The 17,665-nt window shown below is 36.1% G+C and overlaps 1 protein-coding gene across 1 annotated transcript in view; it reads left to right on the top strand.

Moving 5' to 3' along the window:
- LOC308641561 (RING finger protein 17-like) overlaps positions 1–17,665 on the top strand; it is a gene marked incomplete at both ends in the record, with an annotated part of 61,202 nt that overhangs the window by 16,391 nt on the left and 27,146 nt on the right. The window contains 7 exon segments of the mRNA XM_081280245.1: positions 5,428–5,509; positions 5,511–5,600; positions 7,661–7,737; positions 8,711–8,785; positions 13,134–13,435; positions 14,685–14,774; positions 16,174–16,332. Of these exon segments, the coding sequence (XP_081136371.1) occupies positions 5,428–5,509; positions 5,511–5,600; positions 7,661–7,737; positions 8,711–8,785; positions 13,134–13,435; positions 14,685–14,774; positions 16,174–16,332 (875 nt within the window).

Raw genomic sequence — 17,665 nt, forward strand, 5'->3', positions numbered from 1 at the left:
TATAAGATAGTTGTAGCTTTGTGGATTAGTCTCTGTGTCCTCTATTCTGTACCATTGGTCCACCCGCCTGTTCTGGTACCAGTACCATGCTGTTTTTATTACTATTGCTCTGTAGTATAGTTTGAAGTCTGGTATCGCTATACCACCTGATTCACACTTCCTGCTTAGAATTGTTTTTGCTATTCTGGGTCTTTTGTTTTTCCATATGAATTTCATGATTGCTTTATCTATTTCTACAAGAAATGCCATTGGGATTTTGATTGGCATTGCGTTGAACCTATAGAGAACTTTTGGTAATATCGCCATTTTGATGATGTTAGTTCTGCCTAACCATGAACAGGGTATATTTTTCCATCTTCTAAGATCCTCTTCTATTTCTTTCTTTAGGGTTCTGTAGTTTTCATTGTATAGGTCCTTCACCTCTTTTGTTAGGTTGATTCCCAAGTACTTTATTTTTTTTGAGGATATTGCGAATGGAGCTAAGATGGCGGCCGGCGAGTAAGCAGCACGTTCACTATCTCTACAGTAACGGGATCAAAAAGATCCATTAATACACCCAGATTCTACCTACTGAGGTACTTCGAGCAAAACTCCGCTGAAAAGAGACCTGCCGGAAATTAGTAAGTTGATTAGAGGTGACAGTTTGTCCCAGATGAGTGAATCTTGGCCACGCGGTGCAGAGGACTAGTTCCGCTGCCAGCCGCCGCCAAACGGCAGCCGGAGCTGCCTGCCCGGTTTTGTAAACGGCCCCCGGAGGCGGGAACTGGCGCAGCGAGAAGGGTTACCGCCGACTGCGGGACCTGGCGCTGCGAGAAGGGTCTCCGCCCGCTCATCAAACAGCCCCCCGCCCGCCCAGCCCAGGAGGCGACGTGAAGGGAATCTAACCAAGCCTCTATGAAATAGCGAACTGGGCTGCGTACGGGGGTGGCTGAAGTGCTGAGCCTGGAGCTCGGAGCAGAGGCTTTAATCGAGACTTTGCGCAGCTTGTTAGAGCGCCTTTCACCATTAGTCTGTAGTGGACCACCCGGCCAAGCGGGAGAAAAAAAAAAAAAAAAAAACAAAGAGATTGAAAAAGAGGACGCTTGGCTCCCTGACGATTTTCTGCTCAGAGCCACGCTTTGCGCCCATCTATTCCTCTTCCACTTCACTCCCTGCAGAGAAGCTGAATGGGTAATCAGCAGTGGATCCTAAGTACCTGAGGCTAAGAAAGCTTAGTACACCCCCGCCCTTTTTTTTTTTTTTTTTTTTTTTTTTTTTTAATAATGACTATACAGGGAGAATTAATGGACTGAAATTGTTGGCTGGGCTGGGGTTTCGGGGCCGAAAATCCACTCCGCTGGAGCTGCCATTTGCTTTCGGCACGCTGTCTTGAGGGCCCTGTCTACACGGTCTAGCTGCCGCTTCTAGAGACTAGAACTGGGCTGCGTGCCGAGCCCTGTCCTCCGAAGGCTGGGTCATTCGGCATCCCCCTGCGAGAGGACCCGTGCTCCGGAGGAGGCGGTTGGAGAGCCGCGGCGGCAGCCGCTTGGGCCCCAGGAGCTAGGCACCGGGCCGAGGAACAGCGGAGGCCGCGGCGGCGCTGCTATCTAAAGCCTATTTGCTCAGGATCACTAGGCAATGCTGAGCTGACGTGGAGCTAGGGCGTACACTTTGGGCCCCTCAGAAAACACACACTGAGCACGTATCTGCTGCGTTTAAGCCCCGGATCGCCTGCTTCTCGTGACTCAGCACTAACGACCCAGCTGAAATAACTAGTCGGCCCACATGATCTCACAGAGGTAAAAAAAAAAAAAAAAAAAACAGAGCACCATAGCCAGACCCAGGGAATCAGAAGTGATGTGGGATTAGCGGCACAGAATTCCCGGCTATCGCCCCCACCAGGGCCGACAACAGAGGTCCCTTGCACCACCTACCAGGGGAGTTGCTACCTGAGGGCAAACAAATTCGCTGGGGGTCCTCAGCCCCAAACCCTACAAACTTAGGGCCTGAGGGAGGCAAACAGAAAGGGTGTGCCCAGACATCCATGAAAACAGGGCTCCCAGGTGCAGCAGACCCGACGTGTAGACAGTAATGTGGTAAGCATCACAGGTGAGTGGGGCCTGGATTGAGGAACCACAAGAGAAGGACCCAGACATTCAGGACTGGAGACTCGCACAGTCTGGGAAGAAAAGCTGAGGCACAGTGATTGGCTCCCACCTATCAAGAGGAGAAGCCTGGCCCAGTGGGCATAGCTCCACCCACTGGAAGAGAAGTCAATCGAGCTTTATGACTGCATTTATTATTAGTATTTTTTTTTTATTTTCTTAATGAGTATTATTAGTATTTTTTTTTTTATTCTCACTTTTTGTAGTTGACGTTGTTGTGTTCTTTAACTTTCTTACAAATGGTTTCAATTTTTTTGTTAATTTTTCTTATCCTATTATTATTACTATTATTTTTTTAAACTTCAATTTCCATTTTTTATTACCATTATAATTTTTTTCCGTTTGTTTTAAATTTTTTATTTTTTCGTTTTTTCTCTCTTTCTTCTCACTTTTTTTCTTTTGTCTTTTCATTTCTTTTCAACTTTCTTATTCCCCCTCTCTTGAACTCCACCTGCCTACACTTGCTCTCTTTAGTGACTTCTTCCCTTCCCTTCTAATACCTCTCCTCCCAAGCATCAAATAAACTTATAAGAGTAAACAGTAACTCAACAGTCAAACAGAACAAGAAGTATCATGAGCATAAAAAAGCAAGGAAGAAAAGGAGTACAAACAATGAAAGACAGCCTAAATATTCAGGAGGACCTGGAGTCATCAGAAAAATGGCCATATAAAGAACTCAAGGAACACCTTAGACAGATGGAAAGGAACCTTAAAGATCACATTGAAAAGGAATTACAAAAACAGATAAAAGAAGAAGTTAAACATCTTTATCAGGAGATAGAGGTTATAAAAAAAAATCAAACAAGAGAGAGAATTTTTTAATATTTATTTTTTAGTTTTTTGGCGGACACAACATCTTTGTTTGTATATAGTGCTGAGGATCGAACCCGGGCCGCACGCATGCCAGGCGAGCACGCTACCACTTGAGCCATATTCCCAGCCCATTGTGTCATGGTTTTTACACTTAAAATCTATAACTTTTGATTGGGAAGTCATTCTAGTTACATTTAAAGTAATAGCTAATAATAATTTTTGCTGTTTTGTTTTCTGATTTATAGCTTTTTTATTGTCTTTAATTTCCTCCATCACTGCCTGCCTTGTGTTTACTTGATTTTTTTTTGGTAGTGATGCATTTTAATTGCCTTCTCACTTCTTTTTTGTGCATATTCTGTAGATAGTTTCTTGTGGTTACCCATTAGAATATATATAAATACTATTATTAACCATCTGTTTTGAGTTGATAGCTTCAGTTGCATAGAAAAATTCTGCTTTGTATGTTCACTCCCTTTATTTATTCTTTTATGTTGTAAATTACGTATTTATGTATTAGGAACCTATCAACATAGTTCTGTTCACTTTTATTCTTTTCTTTTCTGTTCTTCAGACAGTATTATTTTAATTGTCCTATCTTCAAGTTTGCTGATTAAATCTATATAGTGAATTTTTTTGTTCTTCAGTAATTGTACTTTTTAGAACAGAATTTTGGTTTGGATTCTTTTTATACTCTATTATCCATTTTATTATTGTGTCATTTTCCTCTCTAGTTCTTTGTTTATGGTTTCCTTTAATGCTTCAAGCATATTTAAGACATTTGTTTCAGATTTGAGTCCAGTAACTGCTCTTTTTTTTTTTTAACCTTTATTTTATTTATTTATTTATTTATTTTTATGTGATGCTGAGGATCAAACCCAGTGCCTCACACGTGCTAGGCAAGCACTCTACCACTGAGCCCATTGTCTCCTCTTCTTTACAAATAGTTTTCACCACTCTATTTTCTTCCTTTGAATGGGCCTTATTTTTATGGTTGTTCCATTGTATGTCTAGTGATGTTTTTGTTGAAATTTGGGCATTTGAAAAAATAGCTACCTCTCCCAATCTTTGCTCCCACCTAGTCCTTCTCCCCTGTCTAAGAACTAAGGCAAAACATACCAGTTCTCCAAGTAACATCAAACAGGCTAGACCTTTACAAAAAGGTCTGCTGTCCTCCCTCCAGTCGGCTTCTATATTGAGATGATGATCAAAGGAAAGTAAAAATGCCACAGAATTTCCTACCATTTTGAATGTGACTTTTTCTTAATTAGGCATTCTCTTGGTTGCTGTAGACCTTTGACTGTTTTCTAGAGTTCCTGTTAGATTATTTTAGCCAGTTTTCGTTTTGGGGGTTGTTTTTGTTGTTGTTTTATATTTGTTTTAGTTGTCAGTGGAACTTGACTTTACTTATTTATATGTGGTGCTGAGAATCAAATCCAGTGCCTCACACATGCCAGGCACAACTCCAGCCCTTTTTGTTGTTTTTATTTTCCATGTTTCCTTGGGGTAATGAGGGCTTCCTAGTATACCATTTTGCTGATGTCATTCCATGTGCATGAGTTTTTAGAAACATACTGTAATTTAGCTAAATGACCATTTTTCCTCTAAGAAAATTACTTACAAAGATTAGATATACAATTACCAAAAGGTTTTTGAAATATCTCTTTACCTTCTAAGCCTTTATTAGATAGAATCTGTTTGGTGCTGGCCAACTGTTTTGTTAGGGGCCAGATTTGATTTGGGGGAAAATAATGAGAAGTTATTTTATGTTTAATGAATGAAATGATTGATAGGTTAAGCACTACAATTTTCAATGATCTTTTTAGCCACAATAAAATTATACCATAAGTACAGACATGGGTTTGAGTAATGAGTTATAAGTAATGAAGAATTAACTATATAATCTTCCTGATTATTTTTGGACATTATAGTTGATTGATAACTAAATTCTACTTTGGTGATATCTGTTTTAAAGCTGTATTTTATATTCATGTAATTTGTATCTTTTGTTGGAAATTTTTAAATGTGCTGGAATATCCTTGTGAAAAGTGAGTATAGATAATCTTTGTAAGGGCCCAACAGACTACAGGATAGATTCAGTGAGGATTTCTCTTAGTGTTAGGCAGAGGGTCCTAGAGTTTCTTATACCTCTAATTCTGTGACAGATCCATTTGTGACATAATAATTATATTCTTTTAAAAACCCTTCTTTTTTCTCTACATGTCCATATTGTTCAACTAGAATACATTTCAGTTGATTTAAGTACCTTATTTGACCATGCTATTATGTTGTTTTATCAATAAAATTACCCTTTTAGACACTGTTCAGTTATTATATGCCTCATTTAACCATGTTATTTTATTTAAATTCATCACCTAGTGAAATTACCCTTTCAAATGCTGTTCAGTCTTTATAAAATTCACTTTTAATTTTTATGAAATATTGTGAAATAACTCTGATGTCTTAAATGAAGGAAAAAGAACTGGTGTGAAGAACTTGTAAGAAGTACAGATGATTATTTATCAAATTTAATAATGGCTAAAAGCTACATTGAAGAGAAAAAAAAATGATTTGGATGCAGCTATGAAGATAGCAAAAGAGTTAAAATCAGCACCTTCTCTGAGGACATACTGTGACCTGAATCAGGTAATTTTAATAATTTAGAATCTGAATTAGTTCTGTGCAACTTACTTTACATGCTTTGAAATATGGTGTTTAAGATTTAAATTTGTTTTTCAGATTATCCTAGCCTATACAGATGCTCCTCAATTTACGATGGGATTATTTACAATGGGGTTACATCCTAATAAACTCATCCTAAATTGAAAATATCATAAGTCAAAAATGTTTTTAAATTAACCTGACTGAACAGTGCAGCTAAGCAACATAGTACACTATAGAATGTTGATTGCTTATTCTCATCACTTCGGGACTTTCTGTCACTGCCCCACGTTGTGAGAGAGAATCTGATCACATATTGTTAGCCTAGGGAAAAGATCCAAATTTTAAAAATCAAACTATGGTTTTTATTGAATGTATATTGTCTTTCACACTAAAGTTGAAAATTCACAAGTCAAACTGTCCAAAGTCAAGGACCATCTATATTGTCATGGATTTAGAATTCTTAGGTATTTGAACTCTTAAGATAAACAATTAACCTTTTATTTTTTTAGCATTTTATTATTATTTTTTAATCACTTAGGAAAATAGGACAATAAGGTCTTCATAGCAAATGATCTGAGAGCAAGTTAGCATAACATTGAGATGCAAGTCAAGGTTTGTGTTAACTTTCTGTCACTATGATAATAACTGAGTTAATCAAACTTATAAAGAAAAAAGTTGTATTTTGGCTGAGAGTTCTGAAGATTTAAGTCCATGATTGGTTGGTATCATTGCTTTTGGACCTATGGTGGCAGATCACCATGAGAACACATGGCAAATCAAAACCTTACTCATTGCATGGCCAGGAAGGATAAGAGAGAAAGTGGTTAAGCTGTTTCCTTTGACTGCACACCCCCATTGACCTAAAATCTCCCTTTAGGTTCTCCTTTAGGTTCTCCAGTGCTACACTGGGGATCAATCCTTTATCACATGGACCTTTGGGAGACACTTAAGGTCAAAACTATAGCGAGATTTCTAGGACACCTGAATAAAAAATAAGAATAAATAGGATAAGTAAACTAAATGAAACTCTATTTTCTTTTCATAAACATTATAGGTATGGATGTACTCTTAAAGTTTTTTAGTTGTAGATGGACACAATACTTTTATTTTATTTATTTGTTTTTATGTGGTGCTGAGGATCAAACCCAGTGCCTCATGCATGTTAAGCAAGCGCTCTACCACTAAGCTACACCCCCAGCCCAGATTGTAGTCTTATCTTAAAATTTATCTTAAAATCATATTAATTTTTTTCCCTTAATTCTCCCAGAATGTGTAAGTCAGGAGACAAGTTGCATCAGCTATCTTCTGTCATCTAATCTTGTACCTAGGGGGCAGAATTGGGCAAAAATAGAAACATCTTCTTTTAAGATATTTTGACAGAAAAAGATTCACCATATATCCTCTTTGCTGATTTCTGCATCATTCTCTAAGGGTATAGATCCTGCTCTATCAATCTTTGAGTCATCAGGTCTCATTTCCCATATATAATCAAATATTTTGACTCAATTGAGGTATAGAAGCCATTGGTTTACCTGCTTCCAACGTCTCTAAGTTTAAAAGAAAGTTGAAGAGTTTGCCACCATCTAACTTGGCCTGGCCTTCCTCCAGCTATAATTCTGAAAACAACAATATTAATTTCCTGTGTGTTACACATGAGGCACTAGGTGGTGAAAAAAGTGATAAAATTTGGTCTTTCCTCTTAGTTTAGTTAGGAAGATGAAGGAAAGAACAGAGAGAGAATGCTTGAAAATAACAACACAAATACAAAACAAGTCTGAGCAGAAATTGTATAGCTGTATCCCATTTATTAGCCAGCACCTGGTATTGTTATCTTTTAATAAATACTTTCAGAAAAATTTAAATTTCTTTAGGGTAGAAGTGAAAAACGTTTTCTTGCATTCTTTCCTTCAAGTACCCAAAATCAAGCCTTGAATACATTTAAGAAATAACTAAGTTTTCCTTCTAAAATCTTACTCTTTAAGCAGTATTTGTGACAAAAGAAAGTTCACACATGAATAACAACACTTCTTTTTTGATTGTAGATTATCCGGACTTTGAAGTTAACATCTGAGAGTGAATTGTCACAAGTTAGTTCTTTAAAACCAAGGAACCCTCCCAGGTGAATAAGTCATGGTTCAGGAGACTATAATAAGTGTAAAAATGCATTAGAGACTGAATTTACCAAAATAGCAAGCAATTATAATTTGAAATTTTGGGTCAGAATGATTCCCAAGTTAGCAACAAAATTAAAATAATTATAACTTTAAATATTAAAACATTATTTAAATGTTATTTTTTTCCTTTTTTGTGGTACTGGGGATTGAACCCCCTGAGGTATTCTAGGTAAGCACTCTACCACTGAGCTACATCCCTAGCACATTTATATTTTATCTTGAGATAGTGCTTCCATAAATTGCAGGCTGGCTTCAAACTTGTGATCCTCCTGCCTCAGCCTTCTGAGTAGCTGAGATTATAGGTATGTGCCACTACACTTTGGTGTTTTAGTCAGCTTTTTTGTTGCTGTGACTAAAAGATCTAACTAGAACAATTTTAAGGGGAGAAAAGTTTATTTTAGGGCTCACAATTTCTGAGGTCTCAGTCCGTAAGCATAAGCTCCATTCCTCGGGGTTTGGGGTTTGAGGTGAGGCAGGACATCATGGTGGAAGAGTATGGCAGAGGGAAAGAGCTCACATGATAATCAGAAAGCAGAGAGAGAGAGAGAGAGAGAGAGAGAGAGAGAGAGAGAGAGAGAGACACTCCACTAACCAGCTACAAAATATAGACCCTAAAAGTACGTCCCACAATGCCTACCTCCTCCAGCAACATCCTTAATCTACCACTCAATTAATCCCATCAGGGGATTGATTCACTGATTGGGTTAAGGCTTTCCTAACCCAATCATTTCTCTTCTAAACTTTCTTACTTTGTCTCACACATGGGCTTTTGGGGAACACCTCACATCTAAACCATAACACTTGACTTGAGTGTTTTATTTGAAATTAGTTATTTTAATGTCAGCAATGGACTTCTGTTTAGGAAACGTAATAAACTTGGAAGAGATCATTTATTTATATGCTAATGTTTTATTTTAGGTTGAATATGAATTGTAGTGAGATTATGTGCATGTTCAACAATATGGGAAAGTTTGACTTTGAGGACTCAACAAAGTAAGTATTTTTTAAGAATGGCAACATGTCATTACTGTCTAATAGTACCTGTGTTATCTAAGAGGAAAATTAATGTTTAGAGTAGTATGATTTTAAAAAGCTGCAAAATAAAGAGCTAAGAGAGTTTCTACAATTAACTTATATGTATAATATTTTTTAAAGACCTAGACCTAGACCTAAAAAGGATCAGTATTCAATGATATATGTGTTTAAGTTTTATTTGTAAGATTCATTATTAATGTCAGTAAGCATTGAACATTGATTTTTGTGCTAGGTGCTAACATCCCAAATATTGAGATAAATGTTGGATAAATTATAGTGCATAAAGCAGACATGTAAAAGATCAAATGTGTGATTTCTTTGACAGTGTATGCAAAAGCTAGTGAGTTGCAAAGGAAGGGGTAACAGAGGACTTGGAGATTTTATTTTCCCTTATCTGTAGAAAAAAAATGAACAGCAAGTAGAAAGGACAAAAGGAGGTAAACATAAAAGAAAAAATCCTACTTTGAGACAACTGCACACAATTTCATTCTGTATATCCCCAGATACATAGGAACTGAATTCTAAGGACTTTGTATGCTATATGATAGTATTTGAACTTTATTTTTTAGATCTCTGCATACCTAGCGTGATTGCCACTAACCATGTGAGCTACTTAAATTTAAGCATAAATTAATTAAAACTATAAACTCAGTTCCTTGGTTGTACAAGCCAGATTCTAAGTGTTTGCTGGCCACATGTACTAATGGCTACCTGTCTTCACCCATTCATGCTGAAATTACAAAATACTTGAGAGCGTAGGTAATTTATAAATAGAAATTTATTTTCTCATATTTATGGAGGCTAGGAAGTTCAAAGTCAAGGCACTGGTCGATTTAGACTCTAGTTCAGAGTCTTGGGGAGCTGGGGTTATGGCTCAGCAATAGAGTGCTTGCCTCACATGTGTGAGGCCCTGGGATTGATCCTTAGCACCACATAAAAATAAATAAACAAACAAACAAATAAATAAATAAATAAATAAATAAATAAAATTAAGGTATTGTATCCAACTACAACTAAAGAAAAATAAATATTAAAAAAAAAGAGCATCTTGGTCTCTGCCTCCAAGATGGTACCTTGAATGTTGTGTCCTCACAAGGCAGAAAGGACAGGAGGCCAAAAAGGAACAAATGCTGTGTCTGTGCATGGCAAGAAAGGAAAAAGGGGGCAGGGCAGGAGCTAAGCTGGTTCCCTCTAGACCTTTAATAAGGCACAATTTCATTCAAGAGGGCGGAGATTTAATGATTTAATCACTTCCCCAACCATAATGAGGATTAAGTTTCAACACAAATTTTGGAGCTGACCTTCATACCATAGCACTACCATATTAAGCACTGCAGCACATTTCCACTATTACCAAAAGTACTGTTGGAAAGTCAGCTTTAGACAGTAGAAAACCTTTAGAAGATTTTAAGCATGAAAGTAAAAATAATTAGATTATTTTTGTGAAAAATAACTGTGGTAGCCATTTAGGGGATTATTTGGGAGAATATGAAGTGCAGAGAAAGATCGGTTATGCAGTTGCATCAGTAGATTCAGCAGATAATGAGGACCCACACTTAAGTAGTAGCACCGGATCAGGATTGAGAATAGATTATGAAAATGCTAAATAGAGATTATTTGTAAAACATTAATGTTTGAATGTGAGGAACAAGGGAAAAGGAAGCCTCACCAATAGTTCATAGGTTTGGCCCTGGTGACTAAATTGATTTTTTGTGATTTTATTCACCAAGATTAAGAATACAGGAACAAAAGTAAGTAGGAAGGGGATAAACAGTAGATAAACGTTGAGTTTCTATTCACCAAACTTCTAAGGAGAAAAGTTTAGAAGGCATTTGGGTACATGTGCTGAAATCTAAGAAGAGATGTTGGTTTGATTCTGGGTTTAGTAACAGTCAAACTATTAGAAACTCCCTAAAAGAAAATAAATTTAATCATTTGTAGGTGGTTTGTCTTCAAGGAAGATGTTCCCCTAAAAAGCATCATAATAGCCAGGCGTGGTAGTGCACCCCTATAATCCTAGAGGCTCAGGAGGCTAAGGCAGGAGGATCACAAGTTGAAAGCCAGCTTCAGCAAGGGCGAGGTGCTAAGCAACTTGTTAGATCCTGCCTCTAAATAAAATACAAAATAGGGCTGGGGATGTGGCTCAGTGGTAGAGTGCCCCTGAGTTCAATCCCCTCACCCCACCAAAAAAAGTATTACATTCACTACTGAGGGAACATAAATATCTGGTCCACAGTCCTGGAGGCTGGGAAAACAAGCATATCTAACACTAAATCTGATGAATTTACATTAGTGAAGTTCACAAAACTGACATATAGTCAGACTGCCAGTTTGTTAACTTAATGAGCAAATGTAATTACCAATACAAACTAGAATATTTATGTTGACATTTTTTTACAACACCAAGACAGAAGTGAGAAACCAAATTATCAGAAGTTTTATTGTTTGCAATTTCCTTTGAAATAAAAGGAAAAAAAAATGAGTAGTTCAACAGCATTAGGTTGAGATAGCCTACCACAGTCCTCTACATCAGAGGGTGGGTTCTCTATACCTTGCAAGAGGAACTGGAACATCAGTCCTTTGACCAATAGCATCTTCCCCCAAACAGTGCTTGGGTGACCCTGAAACAGACCCCTTTGAAATTAAAAACAACTTCCTGATAACTTTTTCTGCATCCCCTACTTCTTTCTGATGAGAACAGACATCAAGAAAGCTGAGCTGACATATTTGCTGGTTAGTTAAATCTGTGTGTGTGTGTGTGTGTGTGTGTGTGTGTGTGTGTGTGTATTCCTGCCTTTTGCCCCACTCTGCCTTCTCTTATAAAATATTTCCATGCCCCTGAGCCCACCAACTCTGCCCTGCAAAATGTAGAATTGAGACAGAAAGGTCTCCTTTATCTCCCTCAAGACTGGCTTTGAGCAAACGTAGCTCCTGGCCAGCCTGTCTTCCAAGATTTTAGTGGAATGAGGAGCTACAAAGCTGTTCCCTGCCCCTTATTTGCCTCTTTTTCTGCTCCCATGGATAATCATCAACTTTAACATTCAATAGTTCCTTAGATATTCACGTACCTTGAATGTGGTTACTTCAAATATTTTTTTACAACTTAAAAACTAGTTGATGGGGCCGCGTTGTAGCTCAGTAATAGAGCACTTGCCTTGCACGTGTGAGGTACTGGGTTCTATCCTCAGCACCACATAAAAATAAATAAAGGTATTTTTAAAAACTAGGTGATCTTGTATTGATTTTATACCACTGTAAGTTATCTCTCCTAATTATTGGTGGTAACTCAGCCATGGGTTTGCCCAGTGAGAGCAGGTATTGAAATAAGTTGGGAAATATATTAAAAATTTAAAGCAGTACAAAAAACTAAAGTGAGGTGGCATAGGCACAGGTTGAAAGAGAATAAAACAAAGTAGTGTTCTATAAGCTATAGCTAGTGTTAAAAAATCTCAATAAGGTCTGAAAAGGGGTGTTGTTTACATATAGGTGTTTCTCAAAAGGTGTACCTTTATTCATTGTATAGTAATTATACTTTTAATGTTAAATTCATGCCCTTTTTTGGAAGAGACAGATAAGTGTGTCATAGCTAAATCAGAGTGGATTTTTTGGTCCTTATGTTCTATGAAGAAGTTAGAACCATCATGGATTAACTAAATATAAGCTTTATGAGAGTCAGTCTCATCTCATTTTAAAAATTTATAGTAATAGATTTGATAGCCTTAAATCATCTGAATATGTGGAGAATATAGAAAAATACTGAATAGTATGGATAATCAGCTGTGGGTTAGTGGCTAGAAATAATCATACCCATAGGATTCGGATTAATAGTAATTATTAGCCTTGGAGGAAGTTTCTGGTAATTTGCTCAGGCTTGTATCCTGCATGCTTTCTTACACTTTGTTTTTAAGCCAGTTAATGAAAAAGAAATCATCTTAACATAATTTATATCAAACATTTGAGCTAAATCAAAACAACTTCTTTTAAAAATGTGTAAAAAAAACACTGTTCTTGAGGAATCAGATTATTATGACATAACTATATGAAGTTTTTTTCAGCTTCTCAATAATTATATATATCTCTTCTTGACCTTTTAAAACTCTGGAGCTTGGTTGAGGCTTGGAACAGGCAAAGGTTTCTTTTTGGGTGATGAAGTGTTCTAACATTAGTTTGTGGCAGTGGTTGTGTAACTCAATAAATTTACTAAAAATCACTAAATTTTTTTTGTGTCTCAGAATCAGTTGTCATGTGGAAAGGAAATGGCTTGAAGGTGAATATTAAAGTAGTCGTCCTCTGTATTTTTGTACAGATATTATCCCCAAGAAAATGAAGTTGGACAGAGTGTTCAAAAGAAATATAATACTAAAAAGGAACTTTCTTATGTTACATACTCATCACTAGAAAACAAAAAGATTGATGTGTCTGTCCTAACCAGTGAAGCGCCAGCACCTCCTTTACAACTGGAGACCAGTGGTGTCCATTCAGAAGAGATTGTCCAGCCACAGAAAGAGGTCATTGCAGTCACAGCCTCTAAAACCATTGCTGTGCTCCCTCAAATGGGCCCTAGTCCTGATTTGATAATTGAAGAAATTATTGAAGAAAACCCAGAACGTGAGTTGAGAATATAACAAACCTTGGGGAGGGGGAGGAAGGGATCTTTTCTCTTAAATTAGAAACAATTGAATATACTTAGCAGGAAAGGTATTTGTGTATATGGGGGTGGGGGGTAACTGGGGAATGGACCCAGTGCTTTTGCACATGCCCGGCAAGTGCTCTACCATTGAGTTACAGCCCTTTTTGTTTGATTTTGAGATGGGTTTTGGTAAGTTGCCCAGGATATCCTCAAACTTGTGAACCTCTTGCCTAAGCTTCTTCTGTAGCTAGATTGCAGGTGCATGCCACTACGCCCGGCCACCATAATCTTTTTCCTCATATGCACATTATGAGTTAAACCTATTGATTACACATTTTCCAAAGTTAGGGTAATTTTTATTTTTAATAAAATAATATAGCTAATCTCTGGGATGCAAATTTAATATTTGATCAGGTTAGGATATTTGACCTTTTCAGTGTTCCACATATAAACTTTATATGAATGATACAAATATAAATGAATAAGAGGGGTAAATTGGGGGCATAGTTTCATTACTTTGTCCTTGAATTAAGATCAGCTCCTCTCAAATCTTGGAATCTAATCTGTTTAGGATGAGCTATGATGAGTGTCATGCCATCTATTTTATATTTTATTCTATTATTTATTTATTAATTTATGCTAGGGATCAAACCCAGGGCCTCTCAAATACTAGGCAACCAACCACCCTACTACTGAGCTAGATACACAGCTTATGTCAACTATTTTATAACTTAAATCTATCACAATTGTTTGATTAGATTTCAGTGTTGGTATTCGCCCATGCCTCATATGTGTGAGGCGCTGGGTTTGATCCTCAGAACCACATGTAAGAAAATAAATAAATAAGTAGTGTCCATATACAACTAAAAAAAAAAAAATTTTTTTAAACCTCAATAGTACGGCCTGGGGTTGTGGCTCAGGGGTGGAGCACTTGCCTGGCATGTGTGAGGCCCTGGGTTCAATCCTCAGTACCACATAAATATAAAATAAAGGTATTATGTCCACCTACAACTATGAAAAAATAAATATCAAAAAAAACAGTGCACACATTCTTCTTTCTGCTGTATTATTATCACTGAAATATCAGTGAATTCTAAAAGCGTATCATGGTTTTATTTACTTATACAAGGGATTCAAGTATTTAGCCAATTTAATTACAGCTTTTTAAACACTAGCAGGTCACTGTTAACAAAATTAGTACAATTGTCTTTACCTATTTTGATAAAGCTTGCTTTACAGATGATCTTACGGAGACTCCTAGATATCCCAAAAAACCTCTTCAGAAAGAGTCAACTGTTTCTTTTGGATCAAAAACAGGTATTGTAACAAGTCTGAGCTTAATGGAGTAGTTTGCTCTATGTGTGGTAACTCTTATTTTACAGCTGTCACCCCAGTTATACATATATATATATATATATATATATTTATCTCCTTTATCCTATCCTTAATATGTGTATTGTTCTTGGTAAGCTATGTTACAAAGTTAAAATTTATATATTTTTAAATTTCTGTTATATATATGCTTCAAGTTAAGCATAAAAGTTTAGGAATTACTTAACATAAATTATTTAGGTAAGTTAGCCAAGGATTAAAATGTATTTACCTCTCTTCAATTCCATGCCTTCTAGTCTGTTTTAAAAAATCATACATTAATTCATTCCAAAAACATAATCCTTATAAATAAAACTATTTTTGTGACACTTTGCCATACCCTATTCCTATTTTATTCAGTTCCTCTTTTCCTTCTGTCGTTTTTTAATGCATACAAAAGTAGTACACACAAGACATAGCATACTATACATGCTGTTTTGGGTATTGCTCCCTTAACATTACACTTTAGATATTTTTTTCTTGCTTTTCTTCTCTTTTTTCCAATACTGCTGAGTGAACCCAAGGCCTTAACACATGCTAGACAAATTTTTTATTACTGAGAAATATCTCCATCCTTTTTTATTTTGAGACAGAGTCTTGCTAAATTGCCTAGGCTGGCTTCTAACTTTCAATCCTCCTCCCTTATACTCTTCCAAATAGCTGGGATTACAGGCATGTGCAACCACACCCAGCTCCTTCAGAGATCTTTTTGTATCAGTAGAAACACTTGATTTAATTGCTTCTATTTATAGAAAAATGTGTTCAGTGTCATTACCTTTATCTGTTTAACCTTTACCAAAGCTCTCCTATAGTTCCCTAAATGCTGCTCAGTACTTTGACCAGACATTATTACATCTCTCTCTAACCTATTTCATATGATTTAGGATTCAGGGTGCTGTGAGCTATACTGGTGTTTTAGGTATGGTATGGATTGATCTGGCTTTTGTAGGCTAGCCTAGTAATCTAATCATTATTAATAAGGTTCTAAGTTTCAGGTAGGTTCATAAATAAACTATGAAGTTTTATAATAAAGTGAATTTACAGAACAGGCTATGATTTTAGAATCAGCCTACCATATGAACTATGATTTCACTTAAAGCACATATTTTGCAAGTTGAATAAAGTATTTGCAGTTCAGGTTGCTAAAGAATTCATTGTTGAAAGTGATCCATTTGTTCTGTGAGGCATTTTGGATTTAGACTCTCTAATGGGGCCCAAGTATTCTAGATTTTCAGTGCCTGTAAACACATCGTCCTTTAGCGGACATGGCAGTTGTTCACATTTTATGAATTCTCTTCCAGCTTCATGTTTTAATAATGTTTTTTAAATATTGATTTGTATTCAGGTTGTCCAGAGCTAGTTTTTGTTAGCCATGTAATACATCCTTGCCACTTCTATATTCGAAAATATTCACAAATAAAAGATGCAACAGTATTGGAGAAGAAGGTGAATCAAATTTGCAATAAGAATTTACATCTTGATCCTTCAGACATTTTGGAGCTAGGTAATCAAATATCACTATAAGTTAAAATATTAAGTTTATGTAAATATTGTCATATTTGCTCAACCCACACTGACCTGCTATAAAAGATTTGAGCTTCAAGTTAAGCATAAAAGTTTGGGAATTACTTAACATAAATTATTTAGGTAAGTTAGCCAAAGATTTAAATTGGATGTTGGCACATTTGTAGAGTGAGATATATATAAAACCTCTATTGTGTAATTGAATGAATTGCTTTTTAATTTACAAGACCCACAACAGGTTATGTAGGTTGCCCTTTTAGTTTAAGTTGATTCTTTGTTGTTTTAGTTCCTTGCTTTGTATGCATGCATGTTGGAGTTAACATTGAACACTTCAGTAGGATTCAAGAGGCCTGTGTGGCATTCTTTCCTAGGGCCCTTCAGAGGGTAATTAGTAAACACAGTTTATTTAATTCTAAACATAGTTGAATTTGCCATGCTTTAGGCTTCCCTTACAAGTATTTTCCTAGTAACATTGATGATTGAATTTGTTTATTATACTCTTCTGATTTCTTTGATATATTACTGGACCATTTTTTTTCAATGCCTATAGGTGACCAATATCAAAAAAAAAGTATTATCTGTGTAGCCTTATAATGGTTCTTTTAAATGGTCACTACTTCTCAGCTTGTTTCTATACCTTTTCAGAATATCAGAAATATAGTATCATCATATACTTCTCTGACAAAAATGAATACTTTTAAAACTTAAAAATCCCTTCATTTTTGGTATCTAAGAGAAAGGAAATATAGTATTAAGCTTAGCTTTCATAATTATATATATTTCTCTAAAATTTCATACATGTCCAAAAGAATGCAGTTTAGATTCAAAAAATATTCTAAGAAAACCAAAACCTTCATCTTTAAGGTATTAATGATAATTATTTGCAAAATATATATAGTTGACTTGAGTCTTTGTTTATGCTTGGAGAAATTAGTGAAAGGAAATAAATGTGGTGGGGCTTTAGCAAGTAAGAATATCTTTTGGTCTACATGTGAACCTTATGATGAAGAATAGCAAACATTTTCTTGACATTTTATCTGTTGCAAAAATAGTTTCATAAAATATATTTTCATATCATTAAACAGGGATGAGAGGTGGGAGGGAAAGGGAGTGAGAAGGGAAATCACATGGAAATGGAAGGTGATCCTCAGGGTTTTACAAAATTACATATAAGAGGAAATGAAGGGTAAGAGAAGAATAATACAAGTGGAAGAAATGATTTACAGTAGAGGGGGTAGAGAGAGAAAAGGGGAAGGGAGGGGAGAGGAGGGGAGGGGGGATAGTAGAGAATAGGATAGACAACAGAATACATC

The sequence above is a fragment of the Spermophilus citellus genome (assembly GCF_964194105.1).
Source record: "Spermophilus citellus genome assembly, chromosome: 2".
Lineage (NCBI taxonomy): Eukaryota > Metazoa > Chordata > Mammalia > Rodentia > Sciuridae > Spermophilus > Spermophilus citellus.